The sequence below is a fragment of the Sceloporus undulatus genome, chromosome 5 (genome assembly GCF_019175285.1).
Source record: "Sceloporus undulatus isolate JIND9_A2432 ecotype Alabama chromosome 5, SceUnd_v1.1, whole genome shotgun sequence".
Lineage (NCBI taxonomy): Eukaryota > Metazoa > Chordata > Lepidosauria > Squamata > Phrynosomatidae > Sceloporus > Sceloporus undulatus.
Genome location: NC_056526.1, coordinates 183,011,822 through 183,027,966, shown reverse-complemented (window position 1 = coordinate 183,027,966; position 16,145 = coordinate 183,011,822). Strand labels below are relative to the sequence as shown.

Genomic DNA, 16,145 nt, shown 5'->3' with positions numbered 1-16,145 from the left:
GTTTGCAAAACAAAATGTGTGAATAACCCCAAGGGCATATCTCTTCCAGCAGGCCTATCCAGTCAATTTTAAATAATGCCTTTTTAATTTATATATTCTAAAGAATGTGCTCTTATATTTTATATATATTAGATTACTGTATTTTAACTGTTGGTTTTATGTGTTTTTAATTGTGCTTTATCTTTTAACGTGCCGTACTCTGCTTGAGCCTTGAAGGGAGGTGGGGATGTTATTACTGTTTTGTGTGGAACCCGAGAAAAATATCCTTTCTCCCCACCTGGACCAAAGAGTGGCAGAAGATCACCGAGAGAGACGCAGTATGGTCTCTGCCCCAGTTGCACCAGTACAGTCCTTGTCTTGGCAGAGCTTTTCCTGTGGGGGTCCTGTGGCTGCGGTTCCCATATTCAGCCCCCAGCCCTTTGGCACAGTGGCATCACTAGAGTTGGCATCATCTGGGCTGGAAACTCATGGTGTCATTGACCTCCTCCCATGCCACACCATACAGAACCCTTAGTCATGGTTTTTGTGCTAGTATTACTCATAAATCATAATTCCAGTATGTCACTGAATGTAATGGCAAGAGTTGTGACATCAGCAACTAGAAAAATTAAAATTGTATCGCTAAATTACAATATCATGTACACAGCCCAAATGCATTTACATGTCCATAGTTTCATATGGTTAAACTGATATTGTGATGAGATGTTTTTTGATATGATGGTTTTTGGGGGGAAATATTTAAAAAATAATTTTTGTAATTAGATGGCAAGGTCCCATTGCCCTGGCTCTTTCCATAGGATTCCCCTCTGGCGGCTAAATGTGGTATCTTGAAATCCTCGGCTCTGGTGCTACAGCCTATGATAATGCCCAGAATTCCAGAGTGTGGAGCCATGGCTGTTAAAGCGGAATCAAACTGGATTATTTCTCCAGTGTGAACACAGCATGGTCCCACACACACCCCACCAACCTCTTCCCATACCACACCATACAGAGTCCTTAGTAAGTTTTTTGATACTAATGTTACTTGTCAGTCATAATTCCTGAACATCGCAGAATGTAATGGCAGTTGTTAAAAAATGTAAACATTTTCCTTTAAAAACACCTGCTCTTGACTGAATTTTCACTTTAAGGGCGTGAGACTATTCAAAACTGTAGCCATGTGAGTCTGTAGAATCAGTAGAGAGCTCTTGTAGTCCCTTTGAGATGAAGTGAAAGGAAGAAGTTGGCAGCATGTGCTTTTGCAGACTTAAGCCTACTTCCTCAGATGCACATTCAGATGCATTTAGGCTATGCCTGTGAGATGGTCATTTAAAGGCAATATTGATTTTTGTGACAGAAGGTGTAAATAAAGGACATGTCCTGGAAAAGGAGCTCTGGTCATCCTGCATAAATATAAACCCATGCTTCTCGGTCATGGAGGACATTTGGGAATTCCTCCTGGACAGAAGGTGGAAATGGAGGATGTGTCCTGGAAAAGAAAGACCTCTGATCATTCTGCATAAATATAAACCCATGCTTCTTGGTTCATGCTCCAAAGAGAGGACGTTGGGGATTGCCTCCTGGAGAGGAGGCAGAAATAGAGGACGTGTCCGGGAAAAGGAAGACCTCTGGTCACCCTGCATAAATATAAACCCATGCTTCTTGGTCATGGAGGACATTTGGAGAATGCCTCTTGGAGAGGAAGCGAAGATGGAGGACGCGTCCGGGAAAAGGAGGACGCCTGGTCATCCTACATACATACAAACCCATGTTTCTTGGTTCGCGCTCCAAATGGCAGACATTGGGGAATGCCTCCTGGGGAGAAGGTGCCAATGGAGGACGCGTCCGGGAAAAGGAGGACTGCTGGTCCCCCCCCCCCTTGGGCTGGTCTTCCCCCGCCTCACCTGGAGCCTTCAGGGGGAAGGAGAAGCAGCGGCAGCAGCGGCAGCAGAGCCCCCTCTTTCCCTGCCCGCGCCCCTCTTTGGCGAATGGTCCCTTCCATGATCCGGGGGCCTTGCTGCTGGGGCTGAGGAGCGGAGCGGAACCAGGGGCGGAGGGGAGGGGCCAGGAGGCGAGAGGCAGAAGCCGGGAGGACGGAGGAGGAGGCAGCAGGAGCCTCGCAGGAGTCCAGCCAGGCCCGGCATGGCTCTGGCGGTGGGGAGACCCTCGGTGAGTCCCTCCCGGCGGGGAAGGGGGGGGGCTGGGGAAGGAGGAGGACAACAGGGGCCCAAGGAGAGACCCCCGCCCCGCTGGGGCTCCTCCCAGAAGAGAAGGTGGGCATGGAGGGCATCTGGAAAAGAAGGCATCTCTATAGGGGTCAATGCATGCTTCTTAGCCATGCTCCAATGGAGGAAACCCCCCCCTGTGTTTTAGCTCCCTCCGGGGCAGAAGGTGGGAATGGAGGACATGTCCTGGAAATGGAGGACCTCACCCTGTTCTTAGTCCTGTCTGAAAGGGAGGACGTTCTGGACTCCCTCCTGGACAGAAGGTGGGAATGGAGGACGTGTCCTGGAAAAGGAGGATGGTCTGGTCACCCTGTATAAATACATACTCATAGCTGTGCTCAAAATGGAGGACACTTTGGGATCTCTCCTGGACAAAAGAAGTAGGAGGTCTCCTGGAAAAGAAGGATGGCCTTGTCCCCCTGGATGAATAGAAACCTATAGTTGTGTTCCAAATGGAGGACGTTTTGGGTTCCCTCCTGGAGAGAAGGCTGATATGGAGGATGTGTCCTGGAAAAGGAGGACAGCCGGGGCAGGGGAGGGCCTTGGGTGGTGGAGCCATGCTCTTCTCTCTCTCTCTGGCAAGAGGAGAGGCCAGGCCTTTCATTTGATTTCTTTCAAGGCTGTCTCTCCCGCCTTTCTCCCACAAAGGGACTCCTGGCTGGGAAGGAGGAGGAGGAGGAAGGCAGGGATGAGGGCCAGAGACCCAGAGGCAGGGAGGGAGGGGAGCTTGGGGGGAGACATAGCACCCAGTCTGGGGGACCCTTTGGTTTCTTTGGACTTTTTCGCAGAGAGGAATATATCACCATCCCAAAAGAAGAAGAAGGGGGGGGGGGAATCCAAAATGCAAGAAATTACGTTGTAGATTATCACACGCACAGGCGAATACGGCATCCCCCCGAAAGAGAAAGCAGGTGCGGATGCAAATGAACTCATCGCATGTGATACCCATTGGCTTCTTGGTTTCGTATTAGTGTGTTTGCGCATGCGCAGGGAGGACAGGATCCCATGGCCAACAGTCATCCCATGGCCAAACTGGAGATGCATTTCATACCAACACAAATGCAAATTCGCAGTGGAAAAGGATTTATAAATTTGCTATTTTTCTGAATTCAGCTATTCCTGGGATGTCTCTCAGTTGTGTGCAACATCATTTGGATTGCCTTCTGTTTGTGTGCAACATCATTTGAAAATCTTTTGTGAAATTACATGAAATACCTGGGATGACCCCGGATTAACCTTTGGTTAACCTTCCAATTTTCCCCATGAGATAAAGTCCTTTGCCTCTGCGGCACCTTTCTGCCCTCCTCTTCCAGGCCCTTCTTTGCCAAGGGGAGCCCATGACATGGTTGGGTGAGTCTGAGGTGGGCATGGTTCTGGGCATGGGAACCAGAGATCCTCACCCTCGAGGAGGACAAGGCACCACAAAATGGAGGACTTTCCAGGAAAAGAAAAATGCAAAACGCTCACAGAAATAGAAATCCACTCTTCTCAGTCATGCTCAGAATGGAGGACATGAACAAATGAAAGCTAAAGACACATGGAAACAAAAATTCATGCTTTTCAATCGTACTCAAAATGGAGGATATTCAAGAAAAAGGGAGGACATTATCAAATGAAAGCTATAGACACTCAGAAATAGAAAGCCATGCTTCTCAGTCATGCTCAAAGTGGAGGACATTCAAGAAAAAGGAAGGACATGACCAAATGAAGGCTAAACGCACACAGAAACAGAAGCCCATGCTTCTCAGTCATGCTCATAATGGAGGACATTCAAGAAAAAAGGAGCACATGGCCAAAGAAAAAGATCAAAACACTAATGGCAAGGTGAAATCATGCTTCTTAGACATGCTTGAAATGCAGGACATTTTGAAAAATGGAGGGCATCATCGAGTGAGACCTAAAGACACACAGAAGTAGAAATCCATGCTTCTCAGTCATGCTTGAAATGAAGGACATTCAAGAAAAAGGGGGGGACATGACTAAAGAAAGGCTAGAAACACTCCTAGAAATAGAAATTCATGTTTATCAGTCATTCTCAAAATGGAGGACATTTTGAAATGCCTCCTGGACAGTAGGTTGAAATGTAGGATATGTCCTGGAAAATTCAGAGGGGTAGAAAAACAATATGGTTAAATACTTGGTTATTAGACCTCCTATTGTTTTATTTTTGTACGGTGGCCAAAATGATTTTAAAATGTATATATTATGCCCAGTCGATTGTCCTGTAATGTTTTTATCCTATTTGTTATTATACTGGCTATTTGCCATAATAAATGAATTGAATTGTCCTAGAAAAGGAAGATGTCTGGTCAGTCTGACTTGGGTGAGAAGGATGTGTCCCCTTCCCTGGTTCTTCTCCTCTGCTTCTTCTTCTCCCCTTTGTAGAGCGCCAGAGATGCTTGCATGTGTGTACAGGGAATCCTCCAGATCCACGGATTCTTTGTCCACGGATTCAAACATCTGCGGCTTGAAAATGTTCAGAGATAAAGAAATTCCAAAAAGCAAAGTGTGATTTTGCTGTTGATGTTGTGCGCCTTCAAGTCATTTCGGACTTAATGGCGACCCTAAAATGACCATATCCTGGGGCTTTCTTGACAAGTTCCTTCAGAGGAGGCTTGCCATTGCCATCCTCTGCGGCTGAGAGAGTGTGACTTGCCCATGGTTACTCTGTGGGTTTCCATGGTTGAGCCGAGATTCAAACCCTGCTCTCTAGAGTCCTAGGAGTTTATCAGACAAGGGAAATTGGAAATATAATCCAATGGCAATCCGAACGCAATCATGGGGTTTAATGTTATTGCATGATAGACTACCACACAATTTCGGGCAATGGGAAGTCAGTCCGAACACAATCATGGGGTGTGTGGTTACAGTTGGGGAAGGCAGCAAACTGCACCTCTTGGGTCCAAAACGCACTGCAGAAATGATCCCGTTTGAGACTGCTTTAACTGCCCTGGGTCAATGTTAGGGGATTCTAAGAGGTGTAGTTTTGTGAGACATTCTCTGTCAGAGAGCATGGTATGTAGAGAGATCTTGTAGCATCTTTGAGACTAACTGAAAGAAAGAAATTGGCAACATGAGCTTTCGTAGACTTCAATCTACTTCCTCAGGTGGTGCCACAATAAACTAAAATTCTCAGGATTCCCTAGCATTGAGCCAGGGCAGTTACAGCGGTCTCAAACTGAATTATTTCTGCAGTCGTTTTGGACCTTGGTTTTTGGACACAGGAAATGTGGCTTATCACCACCTGAGAAGGAAGGGCCGCTCCATCCCACCCATCCTTCATGTGGTTGTACTTAATAGAGCCAGCAGCTATTGAATGAAGTTTAAAATCACAACATGTGGGTACACCCCTCCCAAAAAAATCTATGTATATAAAGCAGCCAAAGTACAGTAATGTAACTTCAGGCATCTGATGGACTTTAGCCCAGGAAGAATTGTGCCATCATATATCAGATGGAGGGTGTTTAAATTGCACAATTATAGCAGTTTGACACCACTTTAACAGGCATGGGTCCACCATATGGGATAGTTTGGTGAGATACTTCGAGTTTTCTCCCGGAGAGCTCTGATGTTGTGGGAAGTGCACTGGAGAAATCCACCAAACTACAAATTTCAGGATTTTATAACAGCAGGAGCAGATAAAATGGTATCAGATTGCTATAACTGTGTGGTATGAATACACTCTAAGGGGGTGGCAGCCTGCAGCTTCCTTTTTCATTGCCGGATCGGGGCTGTGGCAACTACACACTGCAGCCCCAATCTGGCATTTCCATGGCACAAAAAGGAGCTGCAAAAAGTGGCTCCTTTTTGCACCGCAGAAAGGGTAACCTAGCAGTGGCGGCTTTCAGCTGCTTCTGTGCAGCGCATGTAAGCACTGTGCTGAAGACACAGAGATGCTGCCTGCCGATGGACAGGCGGGTGGTGTGGGGGCGGTGTCCGGGTGGCCAGCATGTGGACGCCATGCCCCTACTCCATAAAGTCCAGCTCTATGCCAGTCTGTTGAAGCCCTCAGTCTATAAGATGCCACAAGAAGCCTTTTATTTTCATATTATAGTATGTTCCATGCATCTGAGGAAGTAGGCTCAAGTCTACGAAAGTTCATGCTACCAGCTTCTTTCTTTCATAGTCTCAAAGTTGTTACAAGATCGCTTTGCATAGGACAGTTGCATTTCTCATAATAGCAGATCAACTAGTAAAAGTAAATAATGTAGCATAAGGACATAAAGAGTGATGAGAGCACATTATATTTATTCCCCACAGCCCAACCAGTGGGATTACCTTGGCAATCTCCTTTTTACATTTTAGGGGTTATTCAGATGGTGAAAATAATCTAGGTAGACTCTGGGTTGAATCTTTGTTGTTCACATGCATTTTGAATGCACTCAATAAGTTTTTTTTTGGGGGGAGGGCTACCAAGAAATGCACTTAATTCAGCATAATTAATGTCAGGGTTTTTCCAAGTTTTTCTTTAAAAACTTGCATTCTCGGGTGTGTGAATGATGATGCAAATAAACCCGGGATAAACCAGGATAAAACTCTGCATGCCTTGAATGTGCTTGAATAGAATTACATAATTGATTCCATCTTTATTGGAGTGCTTGATTTGAATGTGAGTAACCAAACTCGCAGACCATAGATGTGGTCCCATAGTGTGAATGACAAACCCCAGAATGCAGGAATGAGTTTGTTCTCATAGTCATGATAAAAACAATGTGAATGACCCCCTTAAAACATTTGTTGATCTGGGCTGATATTGGAAACTTGCCTCTTGTGGCCCCTACTTCATCTTTTTTCAGAACTACATGCCTAAATCTAAATCCATGCTGGCAATTGTACTCATTTCCCCTTCATTTCTGTTCCCTTTCTTTCTTTCTTTCTTTCTGTTCCTTTGAGGCAGCCTGTAGGCGCTCCTTTCCCCGCTGGATCGGGGTCTCAGCTGCCAGAACGGCAGCCTCTGGGGCCTCAATCCGCCGCTTTCCAGGCTGCAGGGAAGCAGCAAAAGGCCACTTCCCCATGGCCTGGAAAGGGGTGTCTTTGGGGCTTCAAGCCCCAAGGACACCCAGTGGTGGCGGGGAGAAGGAGAAAGGGGCTGCGCCAGCGACGCAAATCGCGGAAGGAGCTCCATGGAAAGGGTGCTCTATGTGCCCTTGCATGGTGCAAAGATGTCACGTCCGCGCCACCCCGTTTGGAGGTGGCGTGTTCGTGACATCATAATGGCGGCCCCCGTGTGGAACGGGCGCCACCAATTTGTACATCCTGGGGACGTATTAGGGTTAGGTGCGTGCGTAAGGCACATGCTTTCCCTAACCCTAGTACGTCCCCAGGACGTACTTTACGCCTGTTTGTAACGGGCCTTTGCCTTAGAGATGCTCCTCCTGGCCTTTCAACTCCAGTCATTCCATCCATAACACTCATTTATCTTGCAGAATTGTTCTGTCTTTGCAAAACATTGAATACTCTCTCTAACAGTGCAGCATAAATGCATCATCATCAATGATGATAGCTTGGATTGTGACTTTGCCTTACATTGTAAGGTTTACAGATTTTGGCCCAGCAGTTGGAGAATAATATGCCAGCCATATACTTCTGGATAGATTTGTTCTCACTGGCAATTTATAAAAGGAAGCTTTAAAAAAATCACCAGGGACTTAGCACAGTTGAAATTTCAGGGCAAAACCTAGTCCTGAAAGAGAGAAGAAACAGGCTTGTGTGTGTGTTCTTTCCAGTGTTTTATTTTATAGGGAAATTACCTTTCAGCCAATATTCCTCAGGAATTTTTGGAAAGAGGGAACGTGATTTAGTTGTATAAGAATTGTATATATTCTCTGCTAGTGGTTTGGGTTTTTCCCCCTCCTGCATTTCAAATGGGGGCAAACTGGTATATATAATAGGAAGTCTGTCATTTGGGACTGCATTCTTGGAAGGTTTTCAAACATCCTCTGTTCAAGCAGCAGTGATGGTAACTGAGTACCAGATGGAGACTTAACCTAGCCTTCTCCTCCCTTTCCCTCCCTCCACCAGACTTGATGCAACAGTTGAACAAATAGTTGTAGTATTCCATGGGGATCAGAGGCAGAGCTATGTGGAAAAGCAACAAAAGCAGAGGGGGAGGAGGACTGTAAAAACCAAGGTTGGGGTTAGTGCAAACTATAATTCTTTGGGTATCTTCTCCCTATCACTTTCTCAGTGCAAAAGAATTAAGACAGAAACTTCTGCCAATGACACAGTTCATTTGTTTGTTTCTTAATGGTTTCTCAGGAGCAGTTTCTCACACACTGAAACATCCAGCAGTTGTACCTTTCACTCCTCAGTTCAGGTTTGCTAAGGCTGGAAAGCAACAAAATCTGGGAAGTTCTTTGATCAAACAGAGGAACCATCCCCTTCTCTGAGTAGAGTGGCAAAAGTCAAGAACTTAGTCCATCCCAAGAAGCATTGACCTTCTCTACTCTTCCCACCAGGATGCTGCTTTTGACCTTTTTGAAAGCCTGGGTGGGAAAATGGTGGCGGTGGCAGATCTTTGGCACTTTCTCTCAAAGGCACACCAAGAGGGAACCTTTGAAGGATTTGAATGAAACATTTTTGTATGTTTTTCAGCTTTTCTGGGTTAAAATCAGGCAAGGTTGTCACATCATTGCTAACTCAGTTGCCATTTTCTTTGCTTTGCCTTTTCATCCTTTTTGACATGTGTGAGTTTTCTTAGCCCCTTGTATGCCTGCTTGTGTTATATTTTCCCGCCTCTTCCAAATGGATCAAAGTGGGATTACAACCCATAAAATACATACAAGAACACATCAATAAAATACAATAAAAGACAATTACATTAAAACTAGCTCATCGTCATACAGCAATACAATACAACTATACAGTGATCAGAAAGTGGTTCCCTCTTCATTCACCTAGCCTTTAGGATGAGGACAGACATTTATACCTGCTGGATTTTTGTAAGTTCTTTCGCATTGTTTTCCTTTGCTTCATCCTTTACATCCTTTATTACAGGCCACAAAGTTTTACTCTCACTTTATTCACGAGTCATATACAAATCTATAATTTTGGCCCTAGACTTCGCTCTCAACTTACACATGAGGTCAACTAATACTCAAGTATATATGGTATTTGGCAGGAGCAGGTGCAGCCCTCCCAAGGTTTCATAGGGGTTTAATGTGCCCCCTGCAGGTTTCCATAGTTGCCCACCCCTCCTTTAAATACTAGTAATGCTTATTGTGTCAAAAGCCTATTTCAACTGATGCATGAAGCAGGCAGAGAAGGTGTCTTTTACAGATTTGAGCTGGAAGAAACTGTTATCCAGATGGAGGCTAAAGGATTAAGAGGTGTAGACTTTCGAGGTGTTGGTCTTGAGGATTTTAGCCATTGCAAATATAGGAGGGTTGCCTTGGGAAAATCCTGAAATGAAATTGGATCTCCAAAGGAGGGTTTTCTTCTCTCTCTCTCTCTCTCTCTCTCTCTCTCGCCCTTTGGAACTTTTGAATAAATTAGTAACTTTGGAAAAGGCATGGAGTTGGTTTTGCAGACTTGCCAGATGGCTTTACATAAAGAGATCCCTACCAAAAAAGAAAAGAAAGAAAAAAGAGAGAGAGACAGAGATCCCTTTTATTATGTCTGTAGTGTACAGAGAGATGCTGGTGAAAGTAAATGCTGACCATATGAAGGGGCTCTTATACATCATCAGGAGATGAGGGCCTGGATGGGGGGAGAAATGGACTTGATTGACTTTTTCCTGTTCATTTTTTTAAGTGTACGCCAGTAAAACAGATGTTGCACATGAACAAATCGCTTCAATGTGACTACTTTCAGAATGCAAAAAATAGTGCCTGTGTTCAGTGTGTGACCTGGCTCCTTTTTCTAGTTTCTGTTACTAATTTATGGTTCTAATGGACTCATGCATGTTGTTCTTGTTCTTCTTCTTGTTGTTGTTGCTTCAATAGCATCCTTCTCCCCCATTCACTGATGATGTGAAAGCATTGATCACTTTCAATTGAGGCGAGGAACTAGAACTGGGTGATAGGAGTCTCCCATCCCTCTGTGGGATGGATGATTCATTTAATGTTTATGTGAATAAAAATATTTCTCCCACTGCTTTCCCACTGCAACTTGTACCAGTTATTAAGAATTAGGGTTTTAAAATTTATGCATCTCTGAAGTTTAAAAAGAGACCAACAGAAAAACTAGGTACACATGAGCCCAAATAGAAGGCATTAGGTTCACTCTGCTATGGTGAGTGAACCTCTTTAGGCAAAAAGTCAGGAAAATTTTGTAATCTGGAAAAAAGCATTGTTCATTTCCCCCCTTTAGGCCAGGGATTCACAAATAATTTCACATGCATTTGTTCTCAGATAGATAATATTTGTGGACTATTTTGTGAGGTTCTTGAACTACGATGGTGTGGGCACCAATTAGGATTCTAATGCTTATTTTGAGCATCATGCCAAACCATGTTTAATAAAGCTCAGATACCATTTGAGAAGAAGACTGAACTGAAAATCCATCATCAGATCAGAGTTGGAAGCCATTGTTTGATGGTAGAAGTTAAAACTATAGTATATGTTGTACTTCGCTGGCTTGTCTAAGTGAACTATGATTTTAACAACTATTTAGCCACTCTGAGAGCCTTTGTGGCTGAAAAGCGGGGTATAAATACTCCAAACAAATAAATCCTATCCTGTGGCTGCTAAACTACATTAACATAGAAACTTGTGTGTCAAGAGAATGGAAAAGAAAATAGATTAGTAACCATATATGATGGCTTGCTTGTTATACTTAGATTCTCAAACTGTGATTTGGACTGTAAATTATGGTTGATGCAACCCATTGTTTAACATGATGGTCCAGTTTGGATGACACAACAAGCCAGGTAAGCATGGAAATTTTAGGTTGGCAGAAACAAGCTGCTTTCAGTTTCACCCTGTGTTTTGTTTGTCATGTAATCCAAAGAAGGTGCATTTTCTCTGATTTCTTTTCCCCGCAATGAACAACAGCAAAGAGTCTAACCCTTGCATTCTTACTCTGGTTTGTTGGAAGAGAAAGTAACCAGAGAAGAAAACACACTTACATTTGGACATGATAAACAAACCATAGGAAAGCTTCATTTGTTTAATTGAGGGGTTAGCATGCATGGAGAGTCCAAGGACCATTTTGGGTCCTGCCTACATCACAAAGATCCATCTGAGCCATTTTTCTGAAACTAGAAGGGACTTTCTGTCACTTTCAGTTACCTGTTTCAGAATAGGACCCTTTGAAACAGCAACTGTGTGCAAGCCCACACACCCTAGAATTATTTTTCAGCTCAAACTTTCATCTTTTTAAATGAAATTATTTTTTTAAAATGGAGTTTAAAAGCCCATCGGTCACACAGGAGTCCCCTGGGCTGCATTATTCTTGTTTATGCACGAGCTGCTTCTCCTGGAAGCAGGAGAGCTGCAATAGTATCCCTTGGATCTTGGGTGGGATCATGTCATCCAAACTAGCCTAATCCCCAAATTATATCTTCTCCTAGGCTTCAGAATTCCTTTCTGGAAAGGTTAGCCTGCTACCTTCCTTGCTATCTTTCCGTAGGCAGCTTAAGACCTCCTTTTATTTTTGGCTGTTCAAGGGAACTGGACCTTGCTAAAATGTGGTATATTGTCTGCTCTGTTTATTTATCATTTAGAGTAGTTATGTTTAATTGGTTTTAATTTTATTTAATCGTTTAATCATGTTTTTAACTTTGGTGTTTGATATATTTTCCAGCTATGTCTCTGTTCTCAGTTGCTTTGAGTCCCAAACTAGGAAAAAGTCAAGAGGATGATGATATAATCACCGAGATCAGGTCTACTCAAAAGGCTTAGTTATTTAGGGGCTCTACAGATGGGTGACATGTAGCCGCCCCTTTTAGCCATGGATCAGTGCCACAGCAGCTGCATGCAGCTGCATCAATCTGCTCCTTATAGAAAACAAAAAGAAGGAGCGCCATAGGTGCACTGGTGTGCCATGATGACAGCACCATTTGGGCACTGCACATGACATCATCATCAAGATGGCACCCGGGTGTCATGTGCAGTGTCGGATGCTCAGCCCTCACCATGCCTACAGACCGGCACAAAGTACAGCACCCCTGTACAGCACCCCTGATACCATTTAGTGCAAACATCACAGCTCAGTGCAGGCTTTTCATGCAGGAAATCCCAGGTCCAGTTCCTGGTAGCTCCAGCTAACAGGATCTGAGAAGGTAGAGCTTGGAGGGGGAGTTGAAAACTGAGACCCTGGGGAGTTGCTGCCAGCTAGAGGAAATGGCTAAAGGAAATAGAGTGGTGGTCTGACTCAGGGTAAGACAACTCCTCACGTGGAATTAATTAGTTCCTTGACAAAGGGCAGTGGAACATTAGGAGAGTCCTTATTTCAGTGCAGTGTTTGTATATATGTGTGTGTGTGTGTGTGTGTGTGTGTGTACATATGTATATGTACATGTGTATTGTATATGTCTTCCTCTCTACATTTTATGTGTCTTTTTTTTCTACATTTAGAATGACAAGTACCTCTGGCTGCAAATTTATCTCTGCCAGTCACATCTTTGGATCAGAGGACACTGAACCTTTAAAATCCCTTTTCATCTCTCTCCAATATTTCTGGGTGTCTTTGAGTCATTTCTGATTTATGGTGACCCTAAGGCAAGTCTGTCACAAGGTTTCCTTGGCAGAGTTTGTTCAGAGGGGGTTTGCCACTGCCTTCCTCTGAGGCTGGGAGTGTGTGAATAGCCCAAGGTTACCTAGTGGATTTCCAGGGCCAAGAGGAGATTTGAAGTGTGGTTTTCAGAGTCCTAGTCTGTGGTCCAAAACACCACTGCAGAAATATTCCATTTTGACACTGCTTTAACTGCCCTGGATGAATGCTAGGGAATTCTAGGAAATGTAGTTTTGTGAGACATTTGGCCTTCCCTGCCAAAGAGCTCTGGTGCCACAATAAACTACAATTCCCAGGATTCCCTAGCACTGATCTAGGGCAGTTAAAGTGGTCTCAAACTGGATTATTTTTGCAGCGTGTTTTGTACCTGGGTCTCCAGTATACTTAACCTTATAGTTAATCAATACCAAATTATTTCTTTTGTTTGCAGTTTCATTTGGTGTGATGTACTTTAGGAACAGTTCTTTACATGGCATGGTTTTTGGTTTCACAGACCAGTGTTTCCTCCCTTCTGCATTTTAACAACAGTTGATATGAGCAAACAGTGGCCCTGCAGCCTCTCAGGGTCACGGCATATACTGTATGGGTGAAATCTAATCCTTTCTTACCATATCTTTACTGGGATTGGGCTATTGTACCCCTCTTCTGATGAGCGGGTTAATTGAGTTAATAGTTAAAAAAACTGCTAGATGTGGAGGCGGGTTAGATTCCTCTTTTATTATTTGTTGTGTGGAAGGGGTATGAACCAAATACAAGAGGAACCAAACAACAATTCGTTCACCTTGATTAAGTCAACTAAACCTTCTTTAGTCATTATCACATTTTCATGCTGAGGTAGTTTTGGCAAGATGACAGTACAAAAGCATGCAAACAATGTAACCAGGATAAATGTTATCAAGCAAACTCCTCAGTTTGGTAGATAATAACATTTACTCTAGGTACTTTTTACATTATCTGAAGTGTAACATTTCCCTCCCTTGTAACAAAACAGTTACCATTCTGTTTCAGTCTGGAGAAGTGACCTGGTAATGCATTCTCAAAGAAAAGACAGCGTTATTTGGAAAGTTAGAAGAGAGCAGGAAGAGAGCACATACTACTGTAGATGGATAGACAGAATCAAGGAGGATTCAGCAGTCAGCTTGCAGGACCTAAGCAGAGCTGTTCAGGATTGGGAATCTTGGAGGTCTTAACTGCAAAGGAGGATAAGACACTCTGAAATGTAGGACATTCAAAAAATATGTATGGCATTGCCAAATAAAAGCTAGCAACACTAATACAAACATAAAATCATGCTTCTTAGTAATGCTCAGAATGGAGGACATTTTGGAATTCCTACTGGACAGAAGTTTTAAATAGAGGACATGTCCAAGAAAAGGAGGGCATCTGGTCACCTTGTCAGATTGTCTCATTCTCTCTCTGTGTGTGTAAGAAGAAAGAGTCTAGCAGTTTAAAAAATCATTTATTTCATTAGTCCTTCCTTCCTCTCTTCCTGTTTCTTCTTAACTTCAGACTTACTAAATCACTAACAGATGAAAGTGAGCATCAGGATAGATCAGACAGATAAACCAGTAGCTGCTGGCTTCATCTGCCTGTGATTAGTGATTAATTAAGTCCAAAGTTAACAAGAAATCTGACCAGGAACTCTCCTCATTCACACAAGGCGGGAAAAGGCCTTTTAAAATGTAAACCTGTTTTCATTTATATTTATATATTTCTGAGAAGCATCTATGGGTGAGTGTTTGCACAAAACTAGGGAAATGGGCAGGGATCATGTCATAGTAGTGAGTGGGTAGTCCCAAATGCTTACATGCAATAAGGTTTTAGTACAAATGGATACTGTAATCCTGGAATGGGTCAAAAAGAGAGGAATCCTGTTTGAATAGCGTTTTATGAAAGACACTGTTGTAGCGGGAGTCACGCTTAGTGCAATATGGCTCTAACACTGCCTCATAATCAGAGCTTGGGGAAGTTACTTTTTTGGACTACAAGTTCAAGAATTCCCCAGCCAACAGGCCTAATAGCCATACTGGCAGTGAATTCTGGGACTTCTAATCCAAAATGTATTTGTCCCCCTAGCTCCACATACCATCTGTTTTTGACCCTTCTTTAAACCCCATGGCTTTGCTATTAGAAACAACAGGGAGTCTCGTTTTTTGGTCTGTTGCCCTTATACTGTGTTTATGGGCTTGCTGGAGCCATCTGGATAAGGAATAAAGGCAGAGCTTTTTATTCTCATCTGGCAGTGCTCTTTTGTTGTTAATGCATCATTACCACCACTTTTTAACAGGGCTGCAACCTGATTAAATATATTGTAATCATATGATTTTTAGGGGGAAAATGTTTTTAAATATATATATATATATATTTGCATATCAGTGAAAACATGGTTTCTGAAGCAGCAAGCATACTTCCATTGGGTTCTTTAAAAATGATATCCATATGGATCACAGCAGGCATCTTGTTAAGCAAAAGTTGTTGTTTTAATTGTTTGAAACTAGCACAGTGATAAGAATCATGTAGCCTTCCTGACTGGACTACAAATCCCAGCTGCCCTAAGCAAGAAAGCCAGTAGTGAAGCATACTGGACATTGCACTTCAGCATCTGAAGCGGTGCATGACATAATTTGGGGGTGGTGATGGTGATATGTGTTGTTGCTTATATTTTAATGCAAAAAGGCCCTTGGTATATAAATAGCCTTCATCAATCTGGAGTTGACCTCTTACAACATGCTGTAGTTGTTGTGTGCCTTCCAGTCATTTCTGATTTACAGCGACCCTAAAGTTTTCATGAGGGTTTTTTTGTCAAGATTTGTTCAGAGGAGACTTGTCATTGCCTTCCCCTGAGGCTGAGAGCGTGTGACTTGCCCAAGGTCCCCCAGTGAGTTTCAGGGCCAAGCAGGGAATCAAACCCTGGTCTCCAGAGTCGCAGTCCAACAAACAAACCGCTCCGCCACACTGGCTCCCATCATCTTACGACATACAGTTAACTATTCTTTGAAAATAAAACAGCCTGTATCTAGTTTCTAGCATGCCTGTGACTCTGCAGAGTTCTCTGAGCTGCTAACCCCAGAGAAGCTGTGGTGTGTCAAGGAGCGTGGGAAGTTCTTGAACATCTTCCTGAGCATAATCTTGGGGAAATGCCAGACTCACAGCCTGTATTAAGACCCTTTCAGTGCCGATAATTACTGAGCAGCATTGTTCTATTGTGAACATGCTTTATTTTTAATAATAATTTCTGTCTTTTCTGATACAAACTTTTCTTCACCA

The 16,145-nt window shown here is 43.4% G+C and overlaps 1 protein-coding gene across 4 annotated transcripts in view; it reads left to right on the top strand.

The window, feature by feature from the left end:
• Positions 1 to 2,040: 2,040 nt before the first annotated feature.
• SEPTIN11 (septin 11) overlaps positions 2,041 to 16,145 on the top strand; it is a 106,956-nt gene continuing 92,851 nt past the window's right edge. For all 4 annotated transcript variants that reach the window (XM_042468568.1, XM_042468566.1, XM_042468564.1 and 1 more), the window contains exon 1: positions 2,041 to 2,148. In XM_042468568.1, coding sequence (XP_042324502.1) covers positions 2,122 to 2,148 — 27 coding nt within the window. In that variant the 5' untranslated portion in view covers positions 2,041 to 2,121. The remainder of the gene's footprint in view (positions 2,149 to 16,145) is intronic.